The sequence below is a fragment of the Coffea arabica genome, chromosome 10e (genome assembly GCF_036785885.1).
Source record: "Coffea arabica cultivar ET-39 chromosome 10e, Coffea Arabica ET-39 HiFi, whole genome shotgun sequence".
Classification (NCBI taxonomy): domain Eukaryota; kingdom Viridiplantae; phylum Streptophyta; class Magnoliopsida; order Gentianales; family Rubiaceae; genus Coffea; species Coffea arabica.
The window spans coordinates 8,140,380-8,159,607 of NC_092328.1; the positions used below are offsets into that span (position 1 = coordinate 8,140,380).

General features: G+C 32.8%; 1 protein-coding gene across 1 annotated transcript; it reads left to right on the forward strand.

Annotated features, from left to right (window-relative positions):
* Nucleotides 1-10,748: 10,748 nt before the first annotated feature.
* LOC113711194 (uncharacterized) lies at nt 10,749-11,522 on the forward strand. The gene has a single exon (XM_027234374.1). It carries the CDS (start codon nt 10,749-10,751, stop codon nt 11,520-11,522), a length of 774 nt encoding a protein of 257 aa, XP_027090175.1.
* The last annotated feature ends 7,706 nt before the right edge of the window (nt 11,523-19,228 follow it).

Here is a 19,228-nt window from a genome sequence, read left to right on the forward strand (position 1 = left end):
CTGTTGGAAAATTTTTCATCTGCCATCGTTGGGGATAATTTAGGTAGGGAAAAAATCAAATGCAAGTGATTAAACCAAATGTGTAACATTATAGTGTATAGTTGAGTTGGGTTTGACTATTGTGTCCTCCCATTTGCAATTGGCTTATATTCCATGTGATTATCAAGCTTTTAAGTGGTGTTTAAACCACTTATAAATGTAATTGCAATGCTCTTCATCTTCTTTTATAATTGCTGGGTAGCTTTTATAGCTACAATAATTGAGGGTCTTAATGCTAAAGATGATTGGTTCAAGAAGCACTTAATAATGAACATGATTGGTTTTGGTTCATATTTCCAATCCGTTACAAATATAATTGTAGTGCTTTTCAACTTGACAACAATGAAGGCTTTTAATATTGAAGAATGTTGCTTCAAGTGCTTGTGCTCAATTTTTTGTTATGGGTGTTTGGACAGGCATGCTCATTTACTTTCTTTCCTTGTAGAGTTTTGGATGTTTAACTGATACAACAAAAGTTGTGACTGCAATATTTTCTCAATAGCTATTGTTTGAATATGGAAATTTCATAATGGAATACATGATACATACATATGAATATCCATGGGAACCTTCTTACATTTTCTAACTATATTTCCAAAATCTGATGTTCGTGGCTGCAGGTGATTAAACTGCGACTAAAGATTATCTATTGACTGCAATTTCATGACCAAGGTAGGATCTAAATCTGACCTTATAGTTGATACATGTTAATTGTTGATTGGATATGGCTATGATTGTATTACAATGGTATAGTAAGAAAGGTAATGATATTTTTGCTATTGTTGTTGTGGTATGGTGTGATTATCTACTACAACCCTATTTCTTTTACTTATAAATTTGTTTTCCTTTATAAGTTTGTTGATTTGGCCAATTTACTTATAATTTCATGCACTTCAACTGATTCAATTAAACCAATTACCATACAGTTCTAATTCTACTATCGTTTTTATAAATTTATTTAAATAAATATTTTATCACATATGCTAAACTCCCACGGGCTTCCCCTAGTTGTATACAATAAATTTACTATCAAACCATCAATGAAGTGCTAAATACATACCTTAGTCATCAAACACATAAACGAATCTAAAGAAACATAAGAAGTTTGGGCTCTCACTTTTTGGCGAGCTATGTTTGCTATAAAAGAGTTGTTACAAAATTTTCAACTTTCTTCCATTATGTATTTAAGTATAGGATTAATCTTTCCTACACTGACAGTTGGATGAATGATAATTTTGCAAAATTTAAATTTAAAATTCAACTTTTGCACACATGTCATGAATCCAACGATGATAGTATATACACTGTCAGTGTATATAAGATTTTAAGTATATATGAAATAAAAAGATTTTGGGGCAGAGGTTTTTTCTAGATCGCTGAATTCTTTGGTAGGACAGAGAGGCTTCCTTCCCTTCAAGGTCCCTACTTCATGCCCTATTGTCACGCATCTAGCTTATGCGGATGACGTGATTATTTTTTGCAGTGGAGTTAAGCGTACTTTGAAGAAAGTTATGAGTGTTTTGGAGAACTATTGTTGTGTATCTGGTCAGCAACTTAATTCTCAAAAAAGTTGCTTTGTTGATCATGATGCTTTGACTTTACCTCGTAAACGTGTCATTTCACAAATCTCAGGTTTTCAAGCTAAGTCACTTCCTCTTCGATATCTTGGCTGTACTCTCTATTCAGGGAGAAGGAAAAGCAGTTATTTTTCAGATATCTGCACTTCAGTTGCTAAGAGAATTCTGTCTTGGAAGGAGAAGCTTTTGTCATCTGGAGGGAGGTTAGTGTTACTCAAAAATGTTCTATCATCTTTGCCTATTCATGTCTTAGCTGCTACAACTCCTCCAAAGGGTGTTCTCCGCACCCTTGAGAAAGCATTTGCAAATTTTCTATGGGGCACAACTGATAAATGGTCTCGGTATCATTGGATTGCATGGGATTCATTGTGTAAGCCGTATGCCGAAGGGGGTGTGGGAGTGAGGGCTTTGACTGATGTGTTTAATGCCTTTTCATTGAAGTTATGGTGGTCTTTAAGGCAACGTCAGTCTCTTTGGGCAGAATTTATGTACAATAAATATTTACATAAATTGCATGCTTGCGAAGCGGAATTTCAGCCTTTACAATCGGTAACTTGGAAGAGATTGGTTACATATCAGTCTTTGGCAAATTCCCATATTCAGTGGGTGTTGCAGAATGGCTTGATAAACTTCTGGCATGAGAATTGGACTGGTACAGGTCCTTTATGTCAGCAGATCGACATTTTTGGAGATCACACAGTGGCGGATTTTGTTTCAAATGGTCAATGGAACATTCCAATGCTTCGACAATGGCTCCCAGAAAACATTGTATCTACGATTCTACAAATCATTCCCCCGGATGTTGTTTCTAATCAACCTGATAGGATGGTGTGGGATTTAGAAATTTCTGGTTCATTTTCCTTTTCTTCAGCCTATAAGGTGGTCCGCACCGTTGCCAATACGTCAATCTTTTCATCTACCATTTGGGTGAAAGACTTGCCAGCAAAAATCTCATTCTTTATGATGAGAATGCTATCTTGGAGACTGCCGGTTCAGGATGTGTTGCAGCGCTTTGGTGTGTGCGGACCATCTCGTTGCGTTTGCTGCCAAAATCCTGGGTTTGATTCTATTGATCATGTTTTCTGTACAGGTGAAATCCCTCGCCAAGTTTGGAAATCGTTTCAGGTTGATATTGGCCAGTTTGTCACTCCTTCAACGGTAAAGCATGCAGTCATTCAATGGTGGTTGCTGCCAGCTAAAAACATTAAGCTTAAACTGGTTTATCAGTTGCTGCCATCGCTGATTTGCTGGCATCTTTGGAAAGCTAGGAATACTGCGGTTTGGGAAGGCAAGGTGTTGTCGGTCATGCAGATTAATACTTTTGTTCTTTCTGATCTCTATGACATTTTCCAATTACATTTTACAGACATTGGAGTTGGAAGGTACTCGTGGCCATGTTTTTACTCTTCACTGGTGAGTTGGCAAAAACCATTTAAATTCATCCTGGTTAGGTGGATCCCTCCAGTCTTGTCGACATGTAAACTGAATACCGATGGTAGTTCTCTTGGTAATCCGGGAAGGAGTGGCGGTGGGGGGGTTTTGAGAAATAGCTCGGGGGTTTTTTTGTTGGGTTTTGCGTGTTATTGGGGTGTCATACCGAGTTTACATTCAGAGTTGAAGGCTTTGTTATTTGGAGTTAAGCTTTGTGTTATGCGAGGTTTCTTTTGCTTGCATTTGGAATCAGATTCGTCACTTCTTGTCCAAATGGTTAAGGGGATTAGTAGATGTCCATGGGATTTGCAACGAGAGCTGGACCAATTGCTCACTTTTAGGCATTTCTTTCAATCCGTCACTCATTGTTATCGTCAAGCGAATTTGCCTGCAAACCGCTTATCTAAGGTTGGAACTGAGTTAAAGTCCAACATAGTGTATGATTCATGGTTGGAATTGCCACGATTGGTTCGTGGAGACCTCAAGTTGGATAGGTTAGGTTATCCTAATTTTCGGGTTTACTAATCATTTGGATTTCTGGAATGGGGTCTAGTTCATCCACACAGATTCAAGCGTTGTTGCTGTTACTGTTGTTTTGCTATTGCTGCTGTTATTTTTTGCTCTCTGGTTGAGCAATTTCTTTCTTTTTGCACCTCTGTTTGGCAGATGCTGATGTAACGTGATATTTATTTATTAATAAAAGGTATAAGGTCTTTTTTTAAAAAAAAAAAAAAAAAAAAAAGGTTTTATCTAACTTATAGCCACTCGATACTTATTAGCATTACTAGGAAATTATCTGAGTCTCGGAAATTATCATATATGTAGCTTGAAACAATGTATACTCTAGTATAAAGATGAAAGAACTTATGTACATGCTAAGATAATAACATGCAAAAGCTTTGTAATTGTTGTCACCTATCTAAGATTTTATACCACTGTTAATCCTATTCATCAAATCTAAAATTAGCCTTATTCTCACCATTATTTCTCTCTTCTAATCGCACCTGTAATTGCCAAGAACTTTCTCCTGCATTTGCAAGGATAATATATGCCAAATTTAAATGATTTTTTTTGTTGAATTAAAAATATGCTTACCACTCAAATCAAGAGCAATTATTTTTATTCAATTCTAGACTCTCATTTTATGCTATTCCACAATTAGCTTTTTCTGATATATTCATAAACTATTTGAATCAACTTCTTTCTCCATGTGATTTTTAACTTTTAGCTTTATTAAAAAATGCCTTGAGTAATGGACGTGATTTTTAACTTTTAGCTTTATTAAAAAACTAGTTTTGTACCCATTCGTTGAATGGGAATTGTCTAAAAATAATAAATTATTTAGTGTAGTTCATAAAAATATTTGCATAAAATACAAACTTATTGTATAATCTATTATAACCTTTCTTAAATACATTGTTATTCAAAAATAGTCTTATAATGGAAATTTAAACATCTAATTCAGTGATTAATAATTCAAAAATGCAAAAAAAAAAAGACCATATGATGACATTCAAAAACTTGAAAATAGGGAAGATCAAAACTTGACTGATCTTCTGTAAACAAAAGAATGGCCAACCCGTTACCAAAACATCAATTTTGGTACTTAATATAAATGGTTTAAAGGTTAATGTGAAAAGAAAAGAAGCCGAATGAAATATTAATAAAAGATAAGAATTCAGAATCAATCAAATCATAGGAACACAGCAACCTTCTAAATCTGTTCATGGCTAATAGAAACCAAAACGAAAACATAAGACGTATTTTGCTATTAAGTCAAAAACATAAAAAATCTAAATAGTCTGATGTATATTGCATGACATGAACTGCTATATGACAATGAACTTGATGTCTTTCCATTTATGTAATCAGTGACACCTTCTTGCTCTTTAAAAGCTTTCTACCAAAGTCTAAAAAAAAACATTGAAAACTGCACAAATTTTTTTTAACCCCAGAAACCTAGAAGATAAAAAAAATTAATACATTGTTGAAGACAATTAATAAATTGTCAAAGGAAATTAAAAAATCGCGTGAAGACACAGTTTAAAAGGCCACTTTTAAATCACTAACAAAAAAAAGCAATATGTGTTCTACTTGAATATGAAGAGTGAATCCATAAATTGAAATAACAAATTAATTACAAAAACCTTGCCAGAAATAAAAACCAAACTATAACTTTTGAAGATTTAGAAAATTCAAATTCAATGACCTAGCTATGAAGAAGGTGTAGGAAATTACAGACCACATACAGCGAGCATAAACAAAGTCCAAATGTGGTCCTTGCATTGAAGGGAATAAAAACAAAGTTCCAAATCCGGTCCTTGCATTGAAGTAAAAAAAAAAAAAAAACTTTCCAAAAAAATTATGGAAAAGTGTAAACATCTCTTCTGCTTGATAAAGTGATGAGTAATAGATCGAGAACCATAAATATGAGTAAAAATGTAGAGCATCTTCGATAGCGATAATCTGATAAAGATAATCTAATATTTGAATTGATATTTCGAACTTTTGAGTTGAAGATAAGAGAGAGTTAAAAACATAATTCAAAATTATTTATACTAATCCCCAGGAAATTTAGGCTTGATGATTAGGGTTAAGGAAAAAAAAGGTGAGAAAATAGAAGAGATAATTATGGAAGGATTATCTAAAATTGTAAAGTCAAGAGAAAAAAGAGGGATAGAATAGCGTAGGTTATTAGGGGGTTAACTCATAGAGCGCGTTGCACCTACTTGCTATGTCAATAAACCACGTAGGAAAGAGATATACTAAAAGGATAAGGATGAAAATACGACTTTATTATATGTATATATGATGCCTTGAGTAATGATTAAACTTTTATGTTATAATCGTTTCTTCTCAGTCACTAGGTTAAAATTAAGCTATTCAGATTTTTTTTTATTATCACTTATCCATCATCGATACAACATATTGTGCATCACATAATTGTTCGTATTAGAATTTAAAGCATATTACCGATGCTTGATCCATCATTCAATAACGAAATAGACTTGTCATAAAAAAAAACATGAGTTTAGTTTATAGACATGGTTTTATGGCCTCCTTTTTTTTCTGTAAGTATAAAAAGTTATAGGAAACCTAGAAGTGCTCATAAAAGACATGGTTTTATGGCTGAAAACACCATACCACGTTTTGTGTAAAACGATATAGCTAAATACAAGTGGAAATTTCATGCTGTAGTTAATAGTAAGGCAAGGTTGTGAAAATAAACAAAGATAAGTTTTATGAGTTCATGACTTCAGTGATGAATAATGTTGTTCCACCAGAAGAAAAATACAAATGTCAAATAGAAAAATTAACAGTAGTTATAACAATAGTTATAACAATTATAAAATTAATTATAATAAAATTGTAAACGATAATAATATAATAATAAATAAATGCGTTGGGTTGAGACACAGATATGTTGCTTTCTTTATGGTGATTCAAGTTTTTGTGGAAGAATCAATTTCGGTGCAATAGGATCTCCAGCTTGTCACCTCCAGAATACAATAGCCTAGTCACACTCGCTGTCACTTTCATTAGTCAGCATAACTAAGAGAGAATAGCTCTACTAACACCATTTTTACTTGCCAAAATATAAGATAGTAATGTAGAGAAGAACATATTGCTTCTTTCTTCTAACTCTCAAAATATTATGAGAAGTAGTTACACTACTATTAGTGGTACTTTCTATCTTAAATTGCACATGCGCGTGCACACACACACATACATGCATACATACATACATACATATATATATATATATATATATATATATATATATATACACACATGAAAGTTAATCAAAAGCCATAAGTTACATAAATAATAATATGCTAGATAAATATAGGAGTTATTGACTATTCAAATTATGTTTAAATTAGAATTGTAGGTTACAAAACTTATTACAATTAAAAACCTTTAATTTCTACCAATGAAAGTGAATTCATGAGCATTAGTCAATACTAATAATTCTTGAAAAAAACCGTTACCGTATTCTCTCCTTGTAACTTATGCATTTAACATAAAGATTGAATATTTTATTAAAATACTACAACAAATAGTGCTAATGGCTATGAATAATGGTCATGCTAACCAGATGATAACAAGTTTCAAGTTAATGAAACGAAGTTAGTGGAAAGAAATCTATTTCTTACTTGTCATAACACTGAATTGGTTTGAGTTATTTTACATTCTTTTTAGTCAAGTGAAGCAATACATTGAAAAAGGAAAGTCAATTAACAAATCCTCGTATAATTTGAGAAAATTCGTGATTTTATGGTACTTTACTTGACACATTTATGCCTTGATAAACAAGAGATTCAAAATTTATCAATCACTCGTACAACTTATTGGTCATACTTACTATGAAAACATCTTGAAGATTGTTCACAACAATTCAAAACTGATTATAGCATCCAAGTAAATCTGAAAGAAATGTTCAACGAATTAGTGCAAAAGATAATAAATCGAGTGTTTCTAGTATGAGAATTCCAAATGTTATGGGAGACGGGGGAGGGGAGGGTAAGGGGTGTGTTGGATGTAAGATTTACTTCTTCATTAGAGTCTATTGATAAGTCTAGTGTGCTGGACATAAGAACTCTAAGGTCATTGTCATGTCCCAACATTTCCTTGTTCACTTGGCATGGGCTCTGTTTAGAATCCTCAAACCATAACTGTCATTTGCATTCTTTTGATTGCCTCTTTCCACCTGAAATTACACTCTTGTACTCATTTTCTGTCTCCAAATGGCTTTCATAATCAAACACTATCCTTACTAGCGTACCCAATATAAATCATGACATTATGATTTTGGTAATTTTGTTGTTTAATTCTTCTCATTTTACATTGAATGCTTTGGATCTCCACAAGATCCATCAGCTGAAAAGATGATGGACATTCAAGAAAGGGCAACAAAAATCATGGAATGCAAAGTATAGTCATAGACGATGTCGGCTAGCGATTCTCAAAATCAGACTGAGCCATATGTCAGTCGCGGTAGCATGCACACGAATGATGTAAAAGATGGGGGCAATGCAGGGAGGTAAAAGTTGAACTTTTCATTTTTCGTTATAGCCTTTAACTGAGAAAATATAATGGAATTTTTTTCCTGATAATGAATGAAGAAACAAAATTTTTGTATAGCTTAGATAGTGTTCTTGTTTCAAGACATGCCAAAATAATGTATAACTTTCACATTACTTATTGGGACCAATAGCAATTACTTACTATCAATGTTTTCAAACTCAGATCATTAATTGATCGGTTGAGCTTTCAGTTCACGTTCAACCTGGTTCAATCGGTTCGATTCAATTCAAATGTTTTTTCTTTTTTTCTTTTATTTAATATGTAAATTGAATGACTTTAAAAGAAATTAGTATGAACCGGTTCAAAAGTTCAGTTTTTTGAGCGGTTCGATTCATTCTTAACTGAATTTGGTTGATTTAATTGATTTTTTGGGTTTACTAGTTAACTAAATCAGTATTGTGACCGGTTTGCAATTCGAATGGTTCGATTTTCAAAACACTGCTTACTATGTCAATATTATGAAGATTGTCCATAGCAATTCAAAAGCGACTAGAGCATTCAAGTAAATTTGAAAGACAATAAATGTTCAACGAATTTCTCAAAATGATGATGGATTAGTCAAAGTTGGTTGTTTCTTTATTTACGGTGTTGTAATAAATTCATTATGAGCATATATGCACTGTAAACCATTCAAGGATATTTTGTTGTACTTTGCTACCAACTTGAGAGATTAGCATCAAAGAGCTATTTCCCTTGCAACCTGACATTCAGCAAAGCCATCTCCATCCACAAAATTCAATAAGGTAAATCTTTACGTAAGCATTTGTAGATGGGAGCAATTATTAAAATTTGGATAACTACATGCTATGATAATATTATGAAGATTGTTTATAGCAATTCAAAATCGGTTAGAGCATTCAAGTAAATTTGAAAGGCATTAAATGTTCAACGGATTTCTCAAAAGGGTCCATTTAATGAGTGCCCACACACTCATTAAAATATATTTCAAATGTTATATTTTTGAAAATGTAAAATCAATTAGAGAAAGTAAATAAATACAAGAAGGGGTAGGTAAGATTAAATAAAAAATATATATAAATGCAAGAGAGGGTAATAATTTTAGTATGTGTGTATACATGCATGATAGGTGCGATAAATTTTAGGTGTGTTAACGCGTACGCAATGAACATTTGTTAGAAAAATCTTCTCAAAATGATGATGGATTATTCAAAGTTGGTTGCTTCTTCATTTATGGTATTGTAACAAATTTATTATGAGCATATATACACTGTAAACCATTCAAGGACATTGTGTCGTACTTTGCTACCAACTTGAGAGATTGGCATCAAAGAACTATTTCCCTTGCAACCTGATATTCAGCCGAGTTATCTCCATCCACAAAATTCAATAAGGTAAATCTTTTCATAAGCATTTGTAGATTAGAGCAATTTTTAAAATTTGGATAACTATAATTGAGTTAAATTTTTTCATATTTCAATAGGTGTAAATGTTAATTGATTATTCAAGATTAGTCGCAAACCAACATCGCGGCTGCTACATGACTTAATGGTATTAGAAAATTTTCAGAATTACTGTATGAGAAATCATAAATTTTACTATTTTATTTACACATCAAAAACCTATACTATTCCAATTTTGCCTGCAATCTATGTTTTGAGAGAGAGAAAGAGGTGTGTGTGTGTGTATGGAAGGAAAGTGAGAGAGATTTGTGTATGTGGAAGGAGAGGGAGAGAGTTTGGTGTGTATGTGTACAGAGAGTGTGAGAGAGAAAGAGAAAGAGAAAGACAATATTATTCAGTTAAGTTTTGATTAGCTTGTTTATCTCATATTGCTAGTGATTTCATGTTCTTCAAGTGATTAATCAATTACACTAGAAATGAAAAATGAAAAAAAGTACTTTATTAGAAAATTTGGTGGTTCAAGATATTGTCTAATTGAATTGTGTCAATACTGTCATTTACTCCTTTTATTTCAATTTGTATTTCTTGTTTGATTGCACACAAGAACTATTTGAAAAGTTAAAAAATTTAATCATTTAAACAGTATAAAAATGATTCAAGATATATAAGACCATACCTAATAATCTAGTTTTGATAATATAGTGATTTGATGCTCTTCAATGAAACAATATATGGAAAAAAATGCTATACATGTTAAAATTCTACGTATTTGTATGACTATAGTTTTAGAACAAGGTCTAAGATAGGACAAAGAATGGAAATGGCATATATGCTTATTTTAAATTGTAAGTAGATTATATGTTTTTTTAAGTTCAAACTTCTCATATGACTAATTTAGACAAGTGCACTTAATTTATTGAGATTAAGTCTTAGAATATCTCTAACGTCTTTTTTGTTTAATGTTACAAGCTAAATAGAATTTTAAATTATTTTATCTCTTACCATAAACATGTTAAGGAAATAAATTAGTTAGATTTGAAATCCTACTAAGTGTGCTATTCTTTATTTGAAATCAAGAAAGATAGAGTTATTGCTCTGAAATATTTAAAACCAAGCATTAATTTTGCATAATTTTCACCGTTGTTCTTTTTTCTTCATAACTCTCTTACCTTCTCTTTCTTTTGGTCCTTTTTGCTGCTTCTCTTTTTTTCCCCCCCTTTCCTTCCATCCCAATTGAGAATTTGCTAGTAGAATGGATGAAGTATATGAGCCGCGATACACATTCAGAGTGAGCCAACCAACTGACGTGATCTTCCCTGCAAATATGCCATCTGATGGGTTTTTCATACAGTTCATGGTTGATGATAGGTACGAGAACCTTTACTATTCCTCAGTTGAAAATCTTTGGAAGTTCTATAACATCACCCCAGGTCCTGTGCATACAAATATAGCGTTTCTCACCTCTCGTGAGCAACTTGCATCAGAGAATAGTGATTGGGAATATATTTCCAACATGTTACTGCAAGCGAGCATCCCCATTCATGTACACACAGCCATAATACCACAAATTGATGAATGTGCAATCTCCATGGCTAATGAACTTGCTAATGCAAGTCCAAAGCTCCTGCCAATTCTAGTAGAAATTACCAAATGGAGTTCTGTTGATATTACTCCATATTTAGTAGCAGAAGACTATGACATCCGCGATGCTAATGTTTTGGATATGGAGGATTATCTATTGCTAGCCCAAGTCCAAAGTATTTCGATGGATGAAAATGATCAGCCAAGGCCTGCTTCAGCTACCAGAAAAATCACCAGTGGAATGTTGAAGAAGGTAAAGATTGAGGCTGCTGATAGGACTGAAGCTTGTGTAATTTGTCTCGAAGAATTCCCTAATGGCTTGGAAGTAACTCAAATGCCATGCAAGCATGTGTTTCATGGAGAATGCATTCTTCAATGGTTGAATTATGGAAGCTGGTGTCCCTTATGCCGATCTGAGATTCCTACTGATCCTCCTACCAACTAATTGCTTCTAGGGAAAAAACTTTTATGTATTTCCTCTTTCTTTTTTTTTTTTTTAAAGATTTTCTAAGTCGAAAACTTTTTTTTTTTATTTTTATGTATAAGCATATATTTCAGCATTACTTATATACTGGCTCTTTTGTGCTACATGATCAAGAATAACTCTTCATTTCTTCTTGGTTTATATCGAAAACTGTAGAACAGAATATTTCTTTCATCGATCGTCCAAATGGTTCTTGCATGCAACTAATGAAGTAGTAGTTATTTATACATCGACTGGCACTTGCGGCAAAATTATTGGTAATGATAATACTTAAAATTATTTGATTGATTGCATTGAAAAAAAAAAGATGAAAATCATCAAAAGATTCACCAAATTGCTTTACAGGATGAGAGATTAGTCAATGTTGACATAGAATTGTAATGACTTGCATCTTTAGACTTATTTATTCTGAACAATGCTTTTATAACTACTCAAATCGTATACAATTATGTATTCTCTAATTGGGTTTCTTTCTGTTAATTAGGATTAGTTGTTGAAGTTGGCATGGTCCTTACTTGCACAGCAATACATTCTTTTCCTTCCATCTTATATTAAATGTACAAGAATATTAAAAGACTAATGAGATTACAACTATTCCTCGAAAAATAGAAGGTAAATGTGTTTCTTGAAAAAGAAAAGAAAAACTATGTGGTACTAGTCGAATTCCAATCAATTTTTTTTCTTTCTTTTCTTTTTATTTTTGGGCAATGAATGTGAAATGAAGGTCAATTCTCCCATATATATATTACTCGAATTGAAATTTGGTATTTTCAATTCTTCCAAAATTCCTATAATTCTCGTTGTAACTACTTGGAAGTGGAATATGTTAATGTTTTTGGTCCAGAAAGTACCAACGAAAACAAACACAAAGTTTAACAAGCAAGGCGGAGGATGATCTAGGTATTATTTGCCCTTGCTACACCAAGTAGTTTGTTGCCAGGTTAAGACAAATTACCTCTAAAATACAATAAGAACAAGATAAAGTCAACAGAAAAATTAAAGCCTTGTTTGGATTGCCGGTTTCCGTCAAAAAATTACGTCGTTTTCCGTGATCACATTTCCCTATTACCTTTTTCCCTCACATACATCAAATCACTACAGTAATTTTTCCATGAAAAATCACGGAAAATGCAATCCAAACACAACCTTGTTTTCTCATACTAAAAATGATCAAATGCAAAAAGCTAGTTTAATTATTAAGAAACTTGTTAATTTATAAGAATAATGAATTCCACACTTGGCACTAATGTTCAATAATCATGTCTAATGAAACGCATCTTTTGGTACCAAAACAACTACCATTTTACCCACAGCGAGGATCCAACCCTGAATGTATTAGTGCACAGAACTAGATCCAGTGCTGGATCTGATTCATGCTGCAAGTTAACAAGGATCCGCAGCCGGATCAACACTATTCCGGATTGGATCCAAGGACGGATGAAACAATCAGACTTATGGAGCCCTCCAGACATGATCCAGCTTTGGATCCGGCATGGACAAAGCCAGGATGGGGCTACGGATCCCTTAATAACTCAAACCACACAAGTCTCATATCCAAGGTTTATTGTACACTGCAAGTTTTTTTTTTGTTTTTTGGTGCGACACTGCAAGGTTCATCTGCATATTCCAAGACTTTTTGGTGCATTTCATTACAAACTAATTCAATAGAATAAAGATTGCAAGTCCCTTAAATATGACAAAGATAACGATCCTCTTTCTCAGTTGAAATCCTCTATTCTATTACTCGGTGCCAAATTCAGTGCCAGTGCTACTTATCACGTAAAGATTGTAAGGATAAAAAAAATTTAAATAATAAAACACTTGACATAAATATAGAAGTTGGCACTAAATTATCACTGAAAAGTGGTACTGAGGATCCCATGTGCCTGTTTAGAATATTCATGAGTGAAGTGACCATGCATTTTCCTTAAGCCTCCCTAATAATTTCATCCCATGAAAAGTAACATCGAATACATTCTACCAAAAGCAAGAAATGATCATACGAAGACAGAATTGAGAATTCTTTTCTCACAAAAGTTCATTAATATTATGCCTTTTCATTTTACATGGAGGAATTATAATCTCACATACTTGACGTACGGAAACATCTTTCCACACAATTAATAATCTCACCTAGGAACTTTTCTCAAATCAGTTAGGCATTGGGGAATATCACATTTAAGTACAAAGACACTTTGTTGATTTTTTTTTTAATTTATATTTGGTGCCTTTTTTCTCTCAGGAATGTACTCCTAGAACTCAATGAACTTCTTGATACAAAGTTATCAGGTGTGTCCTTTAATTGTTTTTTAATTTTTGATAGTTGGATTCTATAGCAAAGTCGTTGAAGCTATTACTTAACATCAAAATCGAATCCTATAGTGCATTAATACCCCCTAATTCTTGCAGTATTCCTTTTTAACTACAATTATTCCTTTCAGCCATCACCATTATGCGTAGTGGTTGCAGGCTTTCGGGTGACAAAGCACCCAAATGTTGTCCAACCCTATACTCTCTCGAACTCCTTTCTCCATCTCTCTTTGGTGTATTTGTTGTGCCACATCAATTTTGTTCATGCTTCTTAGCATACTGTTTTTCTACCTGTAAATATGTCTCAAAAGATTTTGAAGATATTTACTCTTAAGAAACTGATTATTTTTCCTTTGGACTTGTCAACGTTCTTAAAGCACTGTGATTTCGAGTCTTACAATGGGAAAGGGGAAAGGGAGGACTCGAATGTCAAATCAGCAGAGATTATATGATCACCTGACTAATATCCTGCGAGCTATATCTTACCAGTTTTGTTAGATATCAGAAATGGAGTTATTTTTTCTTTAAGAAGAGCAAATTTATATAAGTAAAGTATTTAACTGCAACGAGAAAATAGTGGCACACTAAAGATGAAAAATGCATGCTAACTAGTGCCCTAGAAAAATCATTTTTCTTTATGCAGAATAAAAAGTTCTGAAATGATTTGTATTACTTATTTCTAAGAAAATTCCTAAAAATAAAAGATAAACACTGTTAAGGAGATTTCCTTAGTGAATTATTAGGGTGGGCCATTATTATTATTATTTCAGATGTGACTAAATGAAGTAAGTAAAAATATATAGATGGATCCACATTCTTGAGTCCATACACAAAAGCAGCGTTCTTAGTAAGTCAGAGAGAAAAATGAGTCTAGGCATGGAAAATATGTGCACGTTAAATTTGTTGTGTTACTCATATTTTGTGTCTTTTTTTCGGATAAAACCATCATTCATTAAATCTGCACTAATGATAGAAATTACATCAACCACACACAAATATAAATAGATCTGAAGAACAAAATTAAATACTCCTACAAATTTAAAAAGTCAAGAGAATATTACACTATGAAATTCAAAATATGCTTAAAAGATAAAACACTTATAGTCCCATGATCATTTGTTCGTGCTTCCAACCATTGCTAATAAACTAATTCAAACCTAAATGTTGATGTGACATCTGATGAGATAGATCTAGGGGATCTCAATGTGACAATCAAATCAAATCTGAGAAAACTTGGATCAAAAGAGAATTAATTATAAAACTAACAAAACTCTTACTAGGAATATCTAGGAAAGGAGAAAACTATTACCAAGAATCCCTGCAACAGGAGAAAACTCTCACTAAGAATCACTAAAAAAAGAAGAAACTCCTAAGATCTAAAAGTACACGAGATGGACGAGAATAAGTACCTTCTAATTGGGAGTATATAGTTAATTAAGATAATCACTTTATATCTTTAATAAAGAATCAAAATTTTGTTTTAGATTGAGTAAAGTTTCTCTTTCGCATAGATGTGATTGGAATAATGCTTTAGCGGATGCCACTTTTTGATGGATTCTCACACGCAACCTAGCCATTTGCGTAAAGTTTTTGCTTTTCATAGATTGAGGGGAACGAAAAAGGTTGAAATATTTTACTCTCATCAACTGTAAATGGAGAATCATGAGATGAGGTCATCAAGAGACTTGTGGTTTTTGTTCACATTTAAATGTGAAAATAAATTTGACAAAAAAAAAAATGAATCTCATGCAAGCTAGCATCTTGGAAGTTTCTAATCGAATGTTTTATGTAGCTTCTTAGCTCCATCTTTTTGGATTATAACTAGGATAATTAATCGTAAATCTCAAAGGAAGAGGGGAAAGTGGAATGTTATAATTAAACGATGGAGATAAGAAATGCTTTTATTCTCTTCCGTACGTGTTGGCTAATTTCTTACTTTGTTTCGCTTGGTGGTTTTCCTTTTCATTTTTTGCATAATTTTCACAAGTCAGAATAAATGCTTTTTTTGTACCTTGCTCATTTCCAATCGGTCTATACCATTTATGGAGTTATTTTTCATATAATCAGCACCTCAACTAACAAATCAATAAGGATAAACTACTCATAACCCCGATGATTTTGCATGATACCAAATAATTCCCTTAATATTTTAAAATATCCATATAAATCTCTTGTAGTATTATCTAAAGTAAAAATTTAATAGAAAATAATCTCCATGATGTCTTAAGTTGAAATGCCTGTGTTACCCTTACTTAAGCAGTAATTGATATCTAACTACTTGGTATAAAATCATAGGCGATTATGTGAATAGGTGCAAAATTAGTAGGGGATTAAGTGAATATTTAGACAAACTATAAGAAAGTCCCTCACAATCAGTATAAATCCCTACCATCATATATATATATATATATATATATATATATATATATATATATAATAAAGTCGTATTCTTATTCTTATCCCTTCATGTTTTCTCTTTCCTACGTGGCTTAACGAGACGGCAAGTAATTTCCTAATAGGATTCTTAATAAATTTTATTATTAAGTGTGTTATCAAGACATAGTGGATAGCATGAAATTTATGGAAAAGAAAAAGTTAATTGAATCCAATTAACTATATGTATTTGACCCGTATAGTCAAATATAAATTCCTATTTGAGCACGGGTTTGTAAATTCCTATTAACCCGTACGGTCAAATATAAATTCCTATTTGAGATGCATTTACGAGCAAATGAGACATCTAAAAGGATGCTGTCACTTGAGTTTTGTGGCCCCTATGGCTATAGTTTGCTAGAGGAAATTCTGAGCCGCTAGATTTAGATTGTCTCATTTCTTACCCAAAGGTATTTGGACGATTGTGGTTCTATTTCCTATAAGAATTCTTAATATTTTAAGATTCTTATTCTACTCAAAGTTACGTACTCTAAGCAACTTAAATCAAGATAAACCTACTTTTAATGTTCTTATCAATATTTCTTTATATACTTATCAATTCTTATTTCTTATGCCTACAATACATATAGTTTCTAATATATTGATTTCAAGCATCAAATTCATGGTTATGTATTTCCAGTGCAAGCGGTTGGCACATTAAAGTATCGATTTTGGGTTTCCACTCATCTGGATTATCAGGTACATCTTCTTTCAATACATATTTTTTAAAAAAAAAAGGCATGTTGATCTTTAATTATAAGAGTTTAGTAACATATCTTGAATTTTATTTTTTTTTGTTTTATTTTCTGTTTGTTTTGTATGAAGACATAGGATTTAAACAAGTACTTTCATCGTTATTTTTGTAGGATTTTTGCTAACATGTTTGTTAATTGATTTTTGTGATCATATGCTAAAATGTTTGTTAATTTGCCTTTAGGAAAAACAACCAAAAACAAAAGGCACTGGAAAGTAATGCGATATAAATACAAGAGACATAAATATCTTTATTAGATATATCTACAAATTCATTAGTTAATTAAAAGACTCTGACCGTTTACTTAATTAATCCACTTGAGAATGGTTTCACAAGGTTTTTAAAAAGTTAGCCTTATGTCTTAGGGAGAATTGTAATTTTGGTCCCTAATCTATAGTGTATGCCCGGATTGAGTCCCCAATCTATTTCGAAAATCAATTTTGGTCCCTAATCTATTCAATTTTGCGCTAAAAGTGGACAATTGACGGAATTTGTTCAATTTCAACTGTAACCATGTCACGTGAGATCACGTGCCGACACTAAAATCCCCTTTTCAATTTTTTTAATTTCCGAAACATCTTTTTTAATATTTTCAGCTCTGTCTTGCCTTTGGACATATTAAACAAAGACATTAATTGCTAAAATTCTCTAATTAAGGACTGGAGCACACCAAAAAGGTTGAATATCAGACAGAGAAAAAGAAGCTGTCGTCCACTACTCAACCTGGTCAAACTCTCTTCAGCAAACAGCTCACCGAACCTTAAAAGCCAAAATCAAGAATCAAAACGTGAAAAAATTACGAAAAAATCTGCTGAATTCAGTCAAGCTGAAGCTGCTCGTGGCATTGCAAAGTAGAAATGGCAGTGAGACCTAAGGAAATGAACAAACTGGCAGCACCTAATTATGGTATGGGATTTTGCCTTCTTTTTGTGATATATATGCACAATCGCCAACTATAATGTTAGAATATAGTGGAAAAAAGATGTTTTTTGTACTTCGGGGGGAAAATCTGACAATTTTGGCTTTATTAAAGACCAATCTTGAAAAACTAAGGAAAAAATTTGTCATTTGTGGTGTGGTCCATGTGTGCCTCTAAACGGGATCTTATCATGCTGGTTCTTACTGTACAAGTGGGACTTATTTTACTGCAATTGATGGTCCTTGTCTTTGAATGTTTGCTAAAGTATGCATTTTTTATTGTCGGTTTGCTAGCAGCACCTATTTCTGTCATCTAAATTATGGCCTGTGTTGTTTTTGTTTTTGTTTTTTTAATATAGACAGTGATAGCACGGAAGTGACTATGAAGTGTCACTTATGGGAAAAATGCGAAACTAAACCTGATGTTCATTATGAGGGAGGTGAATTAAGGGTATTTGATCATGTAAAGGTCACAGGTATAAGCCTTTTTGAAATGGATAGAATGTTAGAAAGTCAGGTTGGGGCTATAGGTGACAAAAAGTACCACATTTTGATAGAGGAACATGGCTTCCGTTTGTTAGAGCATGATAGAGAATTGCATGCCTATTGTGTTGATCAGTTTCAGTACGGAAGGGTAGTTGAGTTGTACATAGAGGTTTCTTTTAGTGAGTTATTAGCATCACAGTGGGGGTCTGATGTTGATGATGAAGATTTTGTATTAGAAGATGAAGATGATGAATCTGATAGTCAATACAACTTAGGTTCTGATTCTGGAGAATTTTCAGGAAAAGATTCTAATTATGAGCAAAATTCTGATGACAATGAGTATGAAGAAAATGTTGATCATAATTTAGAATGGTTAGGGGTAGAAAATCACAGAAAAGAGCAACTTAAGAGGAATGAAAAAAAGGAATGTGTAAAGGAAACTAGTGGACAAACAGTGAGTAATTCTGATACTGATGATGACAACTCTGACATGGATGTTGCACCAGATTCAGGTTCAGATATTGATAGTCTCCAAGGTTCAGATGAAGAGGGTCATTGTAGACCCCTTATGTATGACCCCAAGCATGCAGATAACCCCAACCTTGAAATTAGGTAGGTATTTACCACATTCAAGAAGTTTAAAGAGGCAGTTAGAACCTGGAATATCAAACGGGGTAGACCATTTAAATTTATCAAGAGTGACACCATTAGATGCAGGGCAATTTGTCCTAAAAAAGGCTGTGACTGGTGCATATATGCTAGGAAG

Coding starts and splice junctions, on each gene's coding strand:
- LOC113711194 (XM_027234374.1), top strand. CDS start 10,749: ATGGATGAAGTATATGAGCCGCGATACACATTCAGAGTGAGCCAACCA.